General features: G+C 36.3%; 1 protein-coding gene across 11 annotated transcripts in view; it reads right to left on the bottom strand.

Annotated features, from left to right (window-relative positions):
- FOXP2 (forkhead box P2) overlaps positions 1 to 18,470 on the bottom strand; it is a 195,367-nt gene that overhangs the window by 167,856 nt on the left and 9,041 nt on the right. For 2 of the 11 annotated variants that reach the window (XM_074167963.1, XM_074167964.1), the window contains exon 2: positions 9,938 to 9,943. The exons of the other annotated variants lie outside the window; for them this stretch is intronic. In XM_074167963.1, the coding sequence (XP_074024064.1) occupies positions 9,938 to 9,943 (6 nt within the window). The remainder of the gene's footprint in view (positions 1 to 9,937; positions 9,944 to 18,470) is intronic. 11 annotated transcript variants of the gene reach the window in all.

The following is an 18,470-nucleotide window of genomic DNA, read 5'->3' as shown; positions in this document are numbered from 1 at the left end:
ATCATACTGCTCATTATATATCATACCACATAGGAAATAATTTGAGTGGCTGCCACTCATTTACGACACTATTACCAAAGTCTCACCAAAATCAATGGATCGATAATGGTGAAAGGGAGAAGAGAAAAATCCTAAAGCTATTTATGGCAAGGAAGCTAAAAATATGTTCTTTTCACAATCTTTTCATTAAGTCAATGTACCATTTCCCATAGTTTTAATGAGGGCTCAAACACAGACAGCCTTTAACCCAAGCCATTTTCCCAAATCAAGCTGAATAAATCTGTTACCACAGCACTGAAGACTGGTTGTCTGCTGCGTTCATGAAGTATGTTGGAGGTACCCTGTTTTGCCCAAATATTTCCCTGAATCAAGTATGATTTTACAAGCTGTGAATAAGCTGTTAGCACAATTATTCTGGAACGTGGATTCCAAAAGGGAAAAGCATGACAATCCCCATGATGATCACTGGTGGTTACAGTATGAAATATACACTTGGCAGTCTGCCACAAATTGGTAATTGTTTATGTGAACATCTTTGATTTATAGAAAACAAGAGAGCTATCTTAGTCTAGTTTAATATCGGTTGTTACTGAGGCTCATCTGCTAGTAGTGAGAACACAGGGTGAAACTCAGGCTTCACTGAAGCCTACGGCAAAAATCTAACTGAAGGTAATCAAGTGAGGATTTTGTGTTCAATCTTGTTGTGGTTGTTTGGAATTTTTTTGTTTGGTGTTTCATTTTTTTGGTGGTTTTTGTTGTTGTTGTTTTGTTTTTTCCCTGGGATGAGTTTCTCAGATTGGTTATAAGAGCTTCTTAATTAATTTTCTAATACTTTGTTTTCCTCTTATCTCTCTCCCCATTCACTTACCTGCTCTGCTGGCACATTTTGTTGGCTGAAGAATCCAAACTTGGCATGCATGCATGCGTCTGGAGCTGGATAAACGTATGTGGACTTTGATAAATTTTTGAGATTTCCTTTTAAAAGGAGATGACTGACCTCCATGACCAAGGAAACCACTTTCAGTCCTTTAGTTCTATATTCATATGGCAAAGTACGGGGTATTGTATATGCCTTAAATAGCATTTATGAAATTTGTCAAGCTACCAGTTCATACAATATTGAGTTCTTACATTTTAAGATCTTCTCAAAATATAAAACAGCTGAAACATTTCTGTGAAGATACTACGCAAAATTAAATATTTAATTTCACATAATATCTTCAGAACATTTCAATATTTAATAATTATTCACATGGAAGGTTCTCCTTGTATCAGTAATGATGATGTAATAACCAGATCAAAGATCACAGAATCACAGAATCTTCTTGGTTGGAAGGGACCTTTGAGATCATCGAGTCCAACCACCACCACCACCAACAACAAAATCTCCACATGTAAACTGAGATGCCATAATCATAAACGCGTAACATATTTCACATGATAATTTAGTCTATTTTGAAGTACGTATCAAAATTAGTTAGATTTATAAGAGTTCTTCACCTCCCAAGGTTTTCTAGAGTTACACCTATAGCATTTAGTGTAACACAGTGTACTAAAAATGATACTTATGGCAGCCTCAATCCCTTCTTCCTGTGGACTTGGTTGGAGCCCAAGTGAAACAATTTTGAACTGAGATTAAATTACATTCTGTGTATCTCAAAATCATAAAGTCTTAGGATTTCTTTAGCTACATTATACAGCCAAGACGAGGCAGAAATAAAATAGTCTTAATATGAAACTCCTTGCTTCTGTGTGTACATCAGATTTACAATATAATGGGATAGCAGCATTCTTATTAATACATTGCATTGTCTTACTTAAGCAGCTGAGTAGAACCTTCTTATAATCATCTGGTTCGAGATCTTTAATTAATAAGTGCCATTCTGTATATTTTTTTTCTCTATATTCAAGGCTATTAGCAATATCATGTGACTTATTCGGCCAACAAAAACTATTTCACATAAATGAAGCAAAAAATACTGCAATTCCCAAAGAATTACTTTCACTTAGACTAACAAATTTAAAACTGACGTACACAGACATTTAACACTCAAACTGGTGGTAGAAACCATAAATTTGAAGAAATTAATCTGTTTGTGGCTATCTCGCAGAGACATAAACTTAAAATACCTATTTTAAGCAGATAAACTATTCAATTTTTCAACTTCATAAACAAGTATAGAATATTTCTTTAAATACATAATAAAGTACTTAAGTAAAATATGTTTAGTTAAATAGAAAAATACAACAAGTTATGCAATTCAGAATGGTAGTCAAGTGCTACAAGGCTACCTCACCATATTAAATTGTTTTCATTGTACCATTATATTCAGGGCACTAATGGAATGGGCTTGAAGTCTGCTTTTGTTGTAGGACATTTGCAACAGATTCCTAATAGGACTGCTTTTTACTTAGGATTTTTATTTTACTTATTTGCATTTACTTTGATAAGATTGCAATGGGGTTTGCATCACAGGCATTTACTATTACCACCTTCTTACAAACTGCCAATACTTACAGAATGCTTAGTAAACACATAGCTTAACATTTCTAGTCACTGCTTGGGAACTGCTACGAACTAGCAGATTGAATCAAGCCATCCCAGTACTTCTGTACAGGTCACAGACATATTGAAAGACTCCACACACAGACTTCTGAAAATGAGAAATATTTGGAGGGAAAACTATGAAGTCGAGCTTAACTTGTCTTCTTTATTTCTCTGGAAAACTATGATTGAGAAACACAACAGGATTTTAATTATGGGATTTTAACAAGTCTGCTTTTCGAAGACATTCAAAGACATTCATGCAGAAATTTATACTGATGCTTGGGTCATTCAGTAGAAATACTGTTTACCACAACTACTATAGTCGGGGATAAATACACATGCATTTTTTTGTACAAATACACATTTGATGAAATTTCTTGGTATGACTTTTTTTTTTTCTCTGAAGAGCTTATTTAATTTAGGTTTACTGTGATACACTCATGGAATATGAACACACCTAGCATTGATGATTTCAAGATTTAAGCCATAGGTGTGTTAATCAAATTCAGATAAGCATAGTAAGCACAAGTCAGGAATCACACCTGGATTTGGACAAAGAAAAACAATGTCTGTCTATCTCAGGATGACGTGCTGATAAAGTTTTGCTATTAACCCACAAATTAACTTGACTTCTGAAATCTAATCACAGTTCCACCCTAAACTCCTTTTGTGAATTGTCTTACACGAAAGGGTTATGTACTTTAATCGAATAAATTATCATGCATGATGTAATAACTTCTTTATAAATAAAAGCAAAACAAACTTGTTTCCAGTCCCGCCTATTAATGAGTCATATGACATCACGGTAAAAAAAATATAATTAGCCATGGGAGTTTCTGTATCACTTTTGAATTATCACTACCCCCAAAAAAGTTCTCCTTTTATGTAGGAATTATGGGCGGCTATATAAAGGGGAACCTGAAAGTGATTGCCAAGTATGGATCATGTTTCAATGTCAAAGAAAAAAAAACAGAGCTACTCTTAAGACAGGGTTCAGTTTTCCTTAGTGAAATTTCGACAAAATGTACTCAGTCTTTTGTTAAGAGCACAGGCTATAGTTTCCTGGGATCCTGTACTGCAGTTATGCTTAGGTGATGAGAATCACTTTGCCTGTTTTGCCTGGCTATAACAGCTCAGCAATGAATCATCGTTGTCTTAACTAAAAACCAATACCATCAAGCCCTTTCATCTTTCTGCAAATGCATCTAGGACTCCGTTTTCAAACTCAGGTGCCTAAACTTAAGACACCCAAATAAGAGACTCTTAAAAAGTGCTGAGCAGATACAAAGCCCCCTAAAATCAATGGTCTGTATTCATTTCTGAATACAATTGATTCCCATCACCCAACCAGCAAAAATGAAGCATAAATCTTTCCTACCAAAATAGCCACAGATTGTCCCAACAAAATGAAGCCCCAGGTAACAGAGAACTGGATGCCAGGAAGAGAAGGTTGAGCAGATACAAATTTATCTGATCAACAATCAAGAAGGTGTGGGACCATGCAGATGAACACACCATTACAAAAATATTATGCTGCTGATTTGCTGTAAATGACTTTTTTCTGTTTGACTCTCTTTCTCCTTCAGCATTGTTTCTTTGAATCACAACACAATGCTAAATATTTGTTTTGCAATGCCTAAGGGAATATATGTATTGCCTGTAGCAACTAGACTGTACTAATTTTTTTTAGGTGATATAAGATAACTATTTATAAATCCTCCAATTCTGTAACTGAGCAGAAATGTTCATTTTACTTTGAAAGGAAATCTGTAACACAAAACCTTCCAGCATTCATATTGAATGAGAATGGCACTAAGAAGACTGTAAAGTTTGCCAATCTTACTTGTTTTTCTTTTAGACAAAATATTATTAAAAAAAAAAAAAGTATGAAGTCATCCTTCTAAGGATTTTAAGATAACTTTAATCTAAAAATAAATTGGGTGCTGTTCTCAAGCTGGGGTATTTTTTTCTAAAATTGGGCAACACGCTTCATTTCAACATTGTCACTAACTGCTTGAGTCACTGACATTTGTGAATGAAAAACATCAGTAAAACAATAATCAGTACTGCCAAACCAAATAGTCTGCTTATGGAAATTTGGGAATATTTATCCATGAAAAAATGACTATCTTAGAGTATGACAAAATTAGAACATTCATTACTTAAATTAAAAAAAAAAACAACACAAGAGGGTATTAGCTGTGTCATATTTTTTAAGTTATATTACAGCTAATAAGTTACACCAGACTGGACCTACCTGCCTGCTCTTTCTCTTCTCACATAAGGGACTTAAGGGAAATTAATTCATCACTGTTTTGTAACCCTTCAGAAAATTACTACTTAAAAAAATAAATATTGAGTGTCATGATTTTAAAATCTTGATTCATCACACATATTCAACTTAATATAAAGTATATAAATTCAGAATAAATAGGTTTGTAAACAGTAACAGTCTCCTACTTTCTCTAAAATGGAGGAACACATCATAAAAGCTCCAAACTAATGAATGAACATAATAATTACTGAAAACTGTTATGGCACAGTTGTGACAGAAACCAAAAACTACTCGGATCTCACTAATCTCAACAAGCTTCTAAGAAAGCTGCACAATTTTCTGTCTTACATTAATGATGCTGTCCTCAGAAGTACTGAACACTTCATCTTCCAGGGAATCTTGGGTTTTGAAAGCTTTCAATATTTTGGAAGAGAAATTTTACTTAATGCACTTCTTCAGGCTTTTATTTGTCTACTTTAGATAATACCATTTCAGCTTCCTATTATACCCCATCCAATATCGCCAAGAAGCTCTACATCCAAAATTTGAGAAAATAAGTCTCAACCAGCTCTTATTTACTTTAGTTACATGCCAAAGCACTACCATTATTTACGTTGCTGCCTTCCTATGTATACTCCATTATAATTCTGTAAACCTTTATTTATACACGGAAGACATACAGCTACTAAGTGAATCAAGGCCATGAACCTATGTTTCCGGGCCAATCTTCATTATTTATAAAAAATAACGAAATACATTTCCAGGATGTGGTAAAATACAAGAACTTTGGCCTTAACTGTTTAATGCCACTGACATTAGAAGCTGTGTGCAGACTCTTAGGCTGACAAACCAAAGATAGTCTGAACGCTGGAATACAATACTACAAGGCATTTCCATCAATCTAGTATCATAGCAGATGATGTCAGAGAGGTTTTCAGAATGACTGAAGCTAGAATGCTGTATTTACGTATGAACTACATTTACAGTTGTTGCTCCTGAGTACCATACTGTCATATTTAGTCACTCACAGATCAGGAAAATGTTAACATTTCCAAGATAAACTCTAATTCTGTCTTCTGCAAACTCTCTTTCCTGCTTATTCCTTTTTGTCTCTGGGTACTCTTTTGTCCTTCCTTCTGCATTGCCTTTCCTTTAGCAACTCCCAATGTGGTTTCTTCTGTCTTGTTCTACACAAGTTCTGATATTCTGCTGGTTAAAAACAGTTAAAGCTAAAAAAATGCAACTATAATTTATGTTTGGTCTCTCCTTTTCCTGTTGCAGCTACCTGAATGGTGATCATATCTTTAATGCTGGCAAAGATATTACACTTGAATTTCAGAATTGGCCTATTCTCCAAATTGTTCATCCTCACAAAACACAAAGCTAAACTCCAATTTTCGTTCCCATCCCACCCTAGCTATAACAGCTAGCCCTCTAGTTTTACCCCTAAAGATCGCCATACATATAAATGCATCAAAATAACAATTTTCAGCAGACTGTTAGAGATAGACTGTTTAACTATGAATAGAAGATCATAACATCTCTATTTCACTGCTGTGATCTTGACATCTAACGTTTTGTGCATTCTGGGGAATACCGTAAAATGAGATAACAGTGAGGAACAGGCTTTATACAGCAATCAGAAACGCGGTGAAATTCCAAAACTGTTTATTCCCAGATATCGTTTTCCATTTTTCCTTTTTATATTTGTTATTAGTCTTTGTTGCTCAAACTACTGAAAACAGAGTTCTCAGTAAATTGTGGACATGAAGTGCAATACTGAGTATTTTTTTAAAAATACTGCTTGTAAAGTTTCTTACTGATATAGATTCCTCTACACTTCATTATTTTTAGTAACTTTCCTTCCATTTTTCCTATAGTTGCTGCCTTCCTATTCCTTGTGACTACCACCCTCTATCTTCTGTGTGTTCCTCCTGTTCCTCCTGTAGACGCAGTAGGCTGTCCTGCCTCTGCAGTGTTCTTCCAGTCTCATCCAAAATTACTGTGTTTTTAAAGACTTTTAAACAAAAAGTTGTATCTTTTTTCCAAGTCTTCAGCCAAGGTTTCATAATATTCTGTTCTGGATGCCTCTGGTCACCTCTATTCCCTTCTCTCATTTCAAGGAAAACTAGCAGGACAATTATGTTTAAATCCTCAATTGCTTACAAACGTAAACAGGCTGCACAAGCACATCCAGAAGCAAAGTGAAATTAAGAACATTACTTTAAAAATCAAGATATCTTTTCCTACCAATTTGCAATGTAAATCTTACAGAACACCAAAGTCCACATGATGCAAGCAGTATTGCTCTTCATCCTGATCCAGAGGAACAGAATAAACCTGCTTCTGTCAGAAACGGAAAAAGCCACTTCTCATCTCACTTCACATTTTAAAAGGAAACATTCCTTCAGTCTCCCCGTCCTTCCCATGGAAGAAGCATGGAAGAACTTAGAGAGCATTTCCTCCTCCTCTCAAGGTACTTTAGGAACAATTGACCGGCTCCCATTTTTATAATCCAGCTTTCCTAAATCCCTAATTAGAGATCCTACTTTGATGTGGGTATCTCAAAGCTGGTTTATAACGTATCTTTGCAATTTTGCCACTAATCTGCCTTCTCCACACCTACCTAAAACGATTAAACAAAAATGGAAAATAAACCGTCTCTAGCAGGATCTCCACAACATACAACTATTTCACGAGGTTCTGGGATGAACCACTTTGGAGATTGGCGCATCAGAAAAGACACATTTTCAAAATGAAACTTTATATGTGTTCAAAATCTTCTATTGTTTTTAGGTTTTTGCCCTAACGATTATGTAGCATATTACAAAAATTTACTGAAAATACTTGCCCAGGCAGGTATATCCCCAAGCTTTGATGTGCCCAAAGACAAAGTGCAGCTGTAAGAATTTGTGCATTCGGCTCACAGAGCTCAAGGAGAGCCTCTGAGACATGCCTGCCTTAAAATAACAACTGCCTTTACTTTAACCACACCAAAGTAAGTTTTCCAACCATTCCATTTTTGTTTTCTGTGTTTATGTGTAAACATCTTGTTTCGCATACTGCATTTATTTTCTTATGACTTGTGGCGCTCATAGCCAGTGAAGAAAAACAGAAAATACTGAAAGACAGCTTACTTAGTTAAATACATGGCTTCATATTCAGGCATCAGAACTCTCTTTAAAGAGTATGAAGGGAAAAAAAAGCCCAAAAAATTGTTTTCATGACAAGAATAACATTTATAAAATTCAATCCCAAAACACGTATGTTCTTGTAAGCCATATATCTTTTGTGTGCTTTATAGCATCCCAGAGAGTTCAGAACATGCAATTGTTAAGAGAGAAGACATACACAATACCGAAGTATTCTCGTAGCTTCCTTTACCATGTAAAGCTGTTCCCAAATAGATCATTTTACTGATGTGCATTACAGCAAGCATCTTTCATTGGAAACACTTCAAACAAGGAAAATTCCACAAGAGAGAAGGCTACTGCCTAATACATTGCAGTGATATGACCTCTTGACCGCAAGTTTTTTGTATGTGTATCACAAAAGGCTCTTGACACCTGTCATTTTCAGAGATTAATAAAAACATTTTTAAAAAAAAAACTCCTATAATAGTGTTTGAGCTGAAACAGGTGAAGTTAGACGCAGTACAGTGCAGTACAGCTATTCATTTTAACCCCTTTCCCCCTTTCTATCTGTTTTAATTTTGGCTTGTTATTACAAATTCTTACAGATGGCAGAGCTATTGTATTAAAATTCACCTCTTTTTGAGCTGCTTCAGAGCAAAAACCTTACCTTAATTTTAATTTGATGAGAAACTCCTCTATAAATTTGATATGCACAGCTAGCTAAAACTGCCTTTTAATTGATTTCTATCTGAAATCTATTGACTTCTATAAGGTGGGACAGTGAAAGTACTGGAAGGCATCAGTAATGGAAGGATTTCCCAGTATTTATGTAAGACTGTACAATCCCTGTAAAATCAAAATATAAAATAAACAAATTATCTACCAATCCATAATTATTTAAATACTTGAAACTTGAAGGGTTCACCTTCTTAGTACTCTAAACTTTTCTTTTGGTTTAGGGTGAAACTCTAGCGTCATATATTGAGCAGGGACAAGATTTCATCCACAGTACATAAAATATCTTTTGGTATGAAATGGCGTATTAATAACAAATGTCTTTCTATATTGTCCTTTCAGTCTGAATTTTACCACCTCAGGTCTGTTGCTGCAGAGCGTTTTGGGTCTATGAATGATTCTAACTGAGCACCTGATATCTCCACATGTGAAGGAAGGAGGACAACAAACCCATACAGCACCATCCCAGTTCTAAGAGGATTCTATACAGGTTGTTCAAATTATGAGAGATCATACATCTGAGAGGCATTACTGTGTCATGGCTGCACAACATGAAGTTTTACACTGATCTGCACAGCTCCTGTGGCAATGTTCGCAGCTTCTAACACAGAGGCACTAGCTTCATGCAGGCAAAGAACCAGGGCAATAAAGTGTACAGTGCTGAAGAATGGCAATTTAAAAAATGTACTTAAATCACTGACACACATATATGGTGACTGTAAATACTTCTACAAGTATACCACATTAAGGTTATTTAAGCAAATGCATTATTAGCATTAAGTCTCTTTCTTCATAAATTGAGTATATTTTTATCAGAAAAAGAAGTTACCACTGGGAGGATGCATGGAATACTGCAAGACTGCACTAATGAAAAAGAGCTTCAGAAAACATGATCCAGGCCACACGTCTTCCCTTTCTCTTCCAGCTCCTCTAAATCCTTCCCCTCTTCCCGGTCTGCTCTCACCGCCCAAACCCACTCCATCCTCTCGGCCCTGGCTGGCCTCTCCCATCTCTCAGCTGCTTCCCTCCAAGTCCTTCTGTCCTTGCCCAACCCCCTGGCTTTTCTTCCCCTTTGGCCATCCCTCACCAACCCACCACACAGCAACTGCTCCCCTTGCCTTGTTTTAACCTCCCAGACCCCTTACAGCTGCTGAGGGCACGGACGAGAGGTGCAGCCACTCTGCAGCCCTGCCCTGTAGCTGAGCAAGTGCAGTGAGATGGGCCAGTGGGATGTGCCAAGGCAACTTGCTGCTCCTCACCTTCCTCATGCTCAGTAGCTGGAGGAACTCGCACCACGAGGGGTCTTTGCAGCAGCCATAATAAGCTCATCTCACACAGCTTCAGCCTGATCACTCTTTCTGCAAAAAAGAAATCACTTGAGGTATGTTGGCTCTGTGAACACCCACTCCATCTTCCCAGCTCTGAGCAAGTTCATGGTAGTCTCCCTCCCGCTGATGGCTAAAGAGTGAGTCTGGGGAAGCTGGCTCCTCAAGGCGCCTGTAGCCTTCAGAAATACCTCCCTAAAAGTTGCCTTTAAAAATATCTGAAACCTCACTGTTCAGTGTATAATGATCTGGACACCAGATAAACCTCAGAAATGAAGACTCTTGTTTGTCACACCAAAATAACACAGCAAATATAACAAGAGCTTTGCAATTCCACCAAGAGGAAAACTGACTCACATTTGTGAGGATGAGCAGAAGCAGCTCTCCAGACCAGTCTGTTACCTGTCCAACCCACTCTCTGTTTTTTTAAAATCCCTAAACAAATACTTAGCGTTATCGCATGGACTGAAAAATGTGCAAGGGAGAGTCAACTCTTGTTTATTATAATATATCTGTGTCAGGTAAAGATATTGTAAAGATTTGTGATATATTTACCAAAAGTGTCAGGGGGAGGGAGGAAGCTCCAAGGGAGTTGTTCTGGTCCCTCGGCTAGGCATTTTATACTTTTTGCACAAAAATCTTACTCAGCCATCTAACAGCACAGATTGATTTAAATCAAATTGTTTAAATCACCAGTTTTAATGACAATTTAAACCATCATGCAGGAACCCTTGATTTAAATAGTAGATTTTTAATCTTGTTTTGTATTTGCCTAAGCAGAAGTTCTTTGCCACTGATTCACTGAACCATTAGGCTACGCTGCTGCTCAATAAAACATGAGCTCTTATGTTAAATTAGTTGTTTCTTTTTGCTATTTTGAAATGAACATTTAAATTCCTTATTTTTTTTTTTTTTACATTTAATTAAGTTGGATATATTTCTTATTTAGAAAATAATAGGGTTTTATTTTTTATCTTGCTACAGTGGATTGAGATGGAAATTAGAATTAGATTCCAAATAGTATTTTAAAACTGTTTTTTATTTATTAGATTATTAAAATATCTAAAGTTTAGTCATTTATTATACAAGGACTTTCTTACTACAGTAAGAACTGGCCAATAGCTTCTGGTAACCAGAAGCATATTTTCAAAAATGGCTAAGGATACATACAGACACATAAAGAAACATCCTTCAATTCTAAAATGAGGTAGGTACTTGACTGCCACAGAAAAAATCTGGAAAAGGAAAACAAGTCAGATAGATTGTCCTTTAATTCCTGTTGGATTTTTCAGCCTTGAACTAGCATGTCCATTGAGAGACAACAGAAACATGTTCCTTTGCAGCAGAAACATATTTCTGCAATAAAAACCAGGTAAGTACTAGCATTTGCTCTAATTAAAAATGTTTTAATGACAGACACTTAAATGGATGACACAGCAACATTTTTACAAAGAATGACTAGACTCCGAAATTTCGCATATCTTCCTTTGATACTGACAGCAATTGAAAAAAAAACAGAAGTCTTTGCTTCATTGAAATCTGAAGAGAATTCACTGATGCAACAGGTCTGTTTCATCTATTTAAATTCTTATAAAAGGCTGCAGCAATTTTAGACCTATGTAAGTATTTTCATACTTTAATGTTAAATTTAAGCTGGACTACGCAAAAGAAATCCATTCCATTGTAAATAACTTAAATTGGGATTTTAAAGTTACATTTTTTCTTCCCTCAGTACTACTTTGGATCCAACTCATCTTGAAGTTTGGATATGTAAAACCTAAAATATGTTGACGGTTACATCTTGAAAGAAATAGTGGCATTGATTGGTCATGTTTTAACTCATTCTACTTCTGTAACACAGAAAAATGTACATGGTGCAATACTTTACAAACCTTACCAATGAGTTTACTTACTTACTGCTAAGTCTTGTAGTCCTTAAATAAACTATTTGTATAATTAAGGACAAAAGGATGAAGGCAGAAAATTGAAAGAAGTTAACTGTATCACTTGGAAATTCACAGCAGCAATGCTACATGTTAAACATAATATTTGTCTTAAGTATGAGTTTGTACTTTTTATGACTGTAAAACGGTATCCTTAAATTATATATTTCAGAAATACACAGGCTTTTATTCCATGACTCCTGTTAAGTTATTACCTTTGCGTCAGTTAAGCTCTTTAAGTATATGCTTATTTTTAGGAATGTGCTACACATTCTCTATTAAACACAGCAGATAAACATGTGCTTATGTCCTCTTCAATTAAGTAGGCTTGCTCCCTAAAGCACTTTCAGTGTAAATTTATTGTGTTAAATTTATGTTTTTCTTGTTTCTACTGCTATGCATCTCCTACTGTTTCTTCTGTATGGCACAGTCACAAATGAGTTGTAATATTTAGTGTTAGCTGACATTAGCTACCCAACTCTAAGCATAGAGATTACTGGCCAAACGCAAAAAAAATCCATAGTGCCAAGGTATTTATCTTAAATATATTTTTACTGTCATTTTGTACAATGTTACTCCATAATTGGACTCTTAGAGAAATGAATTATGCAATTTTTAAGATCTGAGAGCATTGTTCATACTTTCTCATGCAAGTACTTCATGTAATCTGTATCACAGAGCTCAAATAACACACAGATTAAAATTTTGCATTCTGTATACTTTTCTGGACTTGATAAAATTTGGCTTTGTTTATTTTGCATTTCTCAGAGTTCTACCACAGCAGAAATCACACAGAATATGCTTCCTAATCTATATTTTATGTTGTTAATGTTGATGGACTGGGATTTTAACAGTCAGAGAGTTTAGACTGGGCATTATGACTAAATTTGAGCAAGTACAATTTTGTTCTCACCCTCATACGCTCACTTGCTCTCCTTTGTTTCACTGAGAGTAGTAGGGAAGTCAGGCATATTAGCACAGCATTTTTTTCAGAGAATTCAGTAAGTGCAATTATCTGTATCGTGCCAAAAATCAAGGTGCTTTCCCCTTGTGTGAAGCGCCCAGCAGCTGCAGTGGGCAAGGACAGACACCAGTGGTCAGAGGCGGCCAAGAGAAAAGGACAAGCATCAACAGGCATCAAGGCTGTGAACGGGGAAGCTGGGGCTGTAAAAACAGTGGGTTCAAGAGGAAAGGACAGAGAGGGGGCTGCAAAGAGGTGGGGATATTCATTTGACAGGGAATGTCAGTTAATGCGGGAGAGAGCCAAGAAGCCATCTGCAGGAAGGACTGCCTTGGATACATCGCAGGCCACAAAGGCTGCTCTGCTTACAAGCAGCATGGATGTTCCTAACCTAAGTTTCTTCTGTCCCAGAGGCTCCAGAGACCTTCAGTTCCCACTCCGCAATTCATCTTCCTTCTCTGGTCTCTGCTTCCTTGAGCCCCCAGTATAATTCATAGCTCCCTGTCCTTTCCAATAAGACATTGCTGCCTTCTCTTTTGCTTTTGAATACAGGAACACTATTCTTCCTCCACAGATAATTTAGCAAATAATTTAATAGCTCTAACTTTCATGATGCATTTACCCACTAAAACGTATTTAAGAAAATATTGATTGCCATTGAAACCCATAAGGACATTTGACATAGCCATCTTTCCTCTTCACTTTCATATTTACCAGAGCACACCTTTTAGTAACTATCATGTTTGAGTGATTTAACAGAATTTTAAGGACTCATACAAAGTAGAGGGCAATAAAATAATGCATCAACTTACCCATTTTCCTTGGTTTTCTGTGTTAAGTCAATGCTTTAGAATGTATTCTGTAGGACAGATTTCATTTAACATTTCTAAGTTTGTTATGTCTTTGAAACTTCAAAAGACATCTGTGACTATGGTAGCATGTTTCTAATTCATGTATAACCTCAGGAAAACTTTGAGAAACATGTAAGACTGCAAATGGATAAAGGTTAATGTTAAACATTTCTAAAAGGACAAAAATGTTTTTTTGTGTATCCCATTAATGAATTTAAATAAATTCTACCATTTTCACTGATGTTCTCACAAACAATGACACAACTGTACCTGTTTGCCAAATGCTATGAATCCCAAAAGCAACTGTTTCGTGAAGTCTTGCCTATTATTTATGTGCACTGTTCGAATTTCCATTAAATCCACAAACGTTGCAATTTTCTTAGGATTTCTGAGAAATACTTCAGACATGATTAAAAAAATACTTAAACTTCACACAAATAATATTAATGATGCATTTACTGCACATCAATTACTCCAAGGATACAGATTAAGAAGATGATATTCACCTCCTCAGCTGGAGCTATGCTCGCTTCTGAAGCATCATCCACTCCCCTGCGAGTCCAGTCTATGAAGGCAGTAAAGAGCAGCAAATCTTGCATAGGATCTGCTCTACATTTCAGGCTGTGATGACAATTTCCTAACATGATTGTTGTCATGTCACAAAAGACAGAAAGTGAACACATATGTATTCAGGATGCTGGAAAAGTTTTTCTGTTATGAAAGGGGCTGGTAGGAAATACCTTCCTACTTCCAAAGGATTTCTGTTTCCTAATCTGTTAGGTTCTCCACATCTGGAAGTATCTGGGAGATGTTCTGATTTAGGAGAAATACACACACTCACATATAAGATCTCTGCATTACAACATCAGATAATTGCATTCAAACTGTGTTTCTCTTCACTGAAATAACAGCTCAAGCATACTGGGGTTCCTACTCCTTTCTAAGTTCACTATAAACCAGACAAGTAGCATCTTGTACAAGGCAGTGTTTCATAGAAACCCTGACACATTTTTCATGTTATATGCACTTTGCTTTCTGTGATTTATTTTGGGTTTTGGACCGTTATTGTCCTAAAGCAGGACTAACTGTGATGAAAGACTATTAGAAACAATCCTGTCTGAAATAAGGATAATTTCCATAAGCAGGTTCAGTGTATCTTGTATCTCAGATGCACAAACAAAAGAACTTTGCTCACATTAGTGCTGTCTATAACAGATCACAGATTCTATTGCTAACTTTATTTAGTTGCGCAGTCAAATCTTGAAGTCTGGGACCAGATGGGTTCCTTATGATTTAAGAGAAAAAGAAGGTAGGCTGTTCTTTGTCATTTCTCCTGAGGAAACTGATAGCAAAGCCTCAAAGATCAACACAAGATTCCACAGAACATTCTATAGAAGAACGAAGGAGCGAAAACATAAAATTACCCACGACGTGCAACTTTTAGATGCACACCCCCCCAGTTTCTGAGGCTTGTAGGAGGTCTGCTGTACAAAAATTAGTAAGACGCACAGGTCTGGAGTGCACCAAAGGATGGACTGATGCTGCATCTGCAAGAATAATTTGTGAAAGGAAAGCCCTCTTACGTACTGGAGAGTTTTGCTATCATTTTCTGTATTTTAGGATACAGTTAAAAGGATTAATAAAACAAAACACTAAGTTTATTATTTATAGGATACCTGGAGATACGACATACAGGGAAGAGCAATCTTTCCTTCCTCTTTTCATTTTGATAAAAGAATTTCAAAGAACGAGTACTCTGAGATGACAAATTACTTTACAGTGTGAAGGCTTTTCCATGTGAAAACTGGCAGTACAGTTTGATTCCTGCACAGCCTGGAGAGAAGCAGCTGATGAACCTTAAGAATATAAGTGTATAAAAAGATCATACAGCCTAAAGAAAGCAACAAACAAAAACTACATGGATTCTCCTGGAATCATTCTGTATATCTTGACAAACATAAATAAAGTTAAATTGTTCAGTTTTCATTTATAAAAGTAGCACATTCTAAAATTATATATACTTATGTCCTACACATATGCATAGATGTCATATATACGTTACAATAGACACGTTGTATGTTACAATAGCATCCTAAAGACCTAACAATTTTAACAATTATGATCAGGTGCATATAGGGAACTGCACACCAAAACACAGCACAGAAGAAATTAGTAACTGTAACCTTCCCAGATCAGGGAATGCACCTACGTGGCACCCATCACTGTGACTGCAGCACAAGCAGACAGAAATACATGAGCCAAGTTTTAACTAGGTTAGTGGGTGCTGCCTGTTGTGACAGACATAGCTCAGGGCAAACCACAAAACTCGAAGGATCTGGGTAAATATTCAGGCAGCTGAGATTTTACTGTTCTCTGCAATGCTACAGATAACAACGCTAACAGCACACACACAAGCTAGTTTAAAGTTAGCTCAGTTAAACCAGCTTCTCAAGGAAGCTTCTTCATTTGACTAAGACTGTATCCCTTCTAGGCAACCCAAGGGAGAAGACAGGCTTTATATCACAACCTAAATCTTAAGGCTAAAAGTGAATTTCTTCCTCGGCTCAGTCTATTTCCAGAGTTTTCATGTTGAAGTTCTTGCTGAAAATGACTTAATATTGCCACTGCAACCTTATGCAGTCTTTCTTTTTGAGCAGACACAAACCCATTTTGATGGGAGACGACATGCTGCTGAGGTCCTTGGATTTAGGTAGCAAGTCATGCTTGCTTCCAGCCCTGGACTTCTCAGGCACAGTTTAATATTAGAGATCCCAGAGGTAACATTTGGTCTTTATAAAAATAATTTGCTAACTATCTACAATTTAGCTAGACGCATCTTTGGAATGAAGCTGGTAAGAACTTCATTGGGATGGGACTGCATGCTAATTCTGTCTCTTAAAACTGCATTTCCAAGTATTTGGTACATGATTACACACTATTCTGAGATTAAAACACCCAGTTTCTCGAAAGACCTCCTATATAAACTACAACAGCCACAGAGACACTAACTTTGCTAAATAAAAGCGACTAAGAGATTGGTATGCACAGGCATCAAGCTCGATAGAGAAAAATACATAGAAGCAGAAGTTTGTGTGGCCAAGAGAGACAGATGAGAAAGGGTAAAGGTGAAAGGAACACAATGCGGAGGGTAGGATAAAGAGACGGAGCCAACAATGACAGATAAAAAGCCAGCGGAAAGAATGAGGGAAAGGAGATCCCATGGAAGAAGAGCCAAAGCCAGCAGGTGGGAGGATGTACTGGGAACAAGAAGAGATAATCAGTTTACAGATTTAAAATAAATCCTCAAATTAATAAAACAAATAGTAATTTAGAGGTCAGTAATAGAAGCATCTATGGCCTCTTATTGGAAGCAGCCTACTCCAGGCTGCTTTATTACTACTATCCCTGAAAGACAGATCACATTAGTTTTGCTAATTAATCTCTAAATCCAACATCAAGGTTGAATTATCATAAATAACAATATATAAACACTTCATACTAGACAATATAATAATAAATATTCTGTTCAGGCTTAAACAGCCCATGGCTGCAAAGGCTCTACACAAAGTAATGCAAAGTGACTACAAAGGAATTTTGAGTCTAATAGGCACACTCAGAGATGTAAAATCCACCCATTCAGATTCTCTTACAAAGAGAAGCTGCCCAGTCTAAGTCCTGCAAACCACACTTAGCTTCAAAAAGATCTTCAGATTGTCTTCTGATTGCTTAAAACATTTGAGCTGTTTTGTTGGAGAGGCTGTACAGGGCATTTGTTTCTTTGACTGACTGGCAAACTGCACGATATTTTACATTTTTAATACAACCAACTGTTTCTTTGTAGATTAGTTTGATGTCCACTATGCAGAATCGGTGACCTAGTATATTTCCTAAAATTAGTTACATACTTAGCAGGGCCCTCTTTAGATATTTACATATATACAAGTCCTGCTTCTTTCTGCTCTGAGATCCCTACAGAAAAAGAAAAAACAAATCATGCTGAATGCACTCAGTATGCAGATAGAAACAATTATTTATGGAAATAAATAAATGAAATAAGGCAGAAATACCTCTTGTACCAAACAGCTGTCAGGTGTGACTGCTGTCATTCTGACACAAAAGCCATAGATTTAAAATAATTATTTCTCCTTTCTTTCCACTTAACCAAATTGAATTCACACTGGAATCTATTTAATATTTCAGACAAAAGCATACATGTTTGTAAATATACATGTCTTTGGTTAGGGAGTATTTTTATTTCCTGTCACTTTATATACCTCATCTTCTTTCAATGCATTGATTATATGGCGTCTCCTGGTCATGGATTTCCGCTATATTGGTATACTGGTGTTATATGTTATGTTGCCTTTAACTTCAGAGAAGCTCCACTGTTCAAGCTAGATGTTGGTACTTCTTTCTCATTACTATGAGCTTTCCCACTACGCAGCTTCACACAAAGTTCAGCTGTACTCCAGCTTCCTTTAATATACTTTTTGGTCACCCTATCTTCAGTTTGTCCTCAAAGATTACATTTAAATCAAATTATTTTCAATAACCTCAATCTTTTGGCACTTCTGATGTTCCTGTCCAGTGTTTCTGTTTTGGCTAAGGTTATTCATATCTTTCTTTCACTTGACTGAAAGGGAGAAGTGCTTCTCACAGGCAAAGAGAACCTCCTCAGATACAACTATAGCGTTTATC

The sequence above is a fragment of the Numenius arquata genome, chromosome 2 (assembly GCF_964106895.1).
Source record: "Numenius arquata chromosome 2, bNumArq3.hap1.1, whole genome shotgun sequence".
Classification (NCBI taxonomy): domain Eukaryota; kingdom Metazoa; phylum Chordata; class Aves; order Charadriiformes; family Scolopacidae; genus Numenius; species Numenius arquata.
Note: the sequence above shows the minus strand (reverse complement) of the source record. Positions and strands in the feature narration are given on the sequence as shown.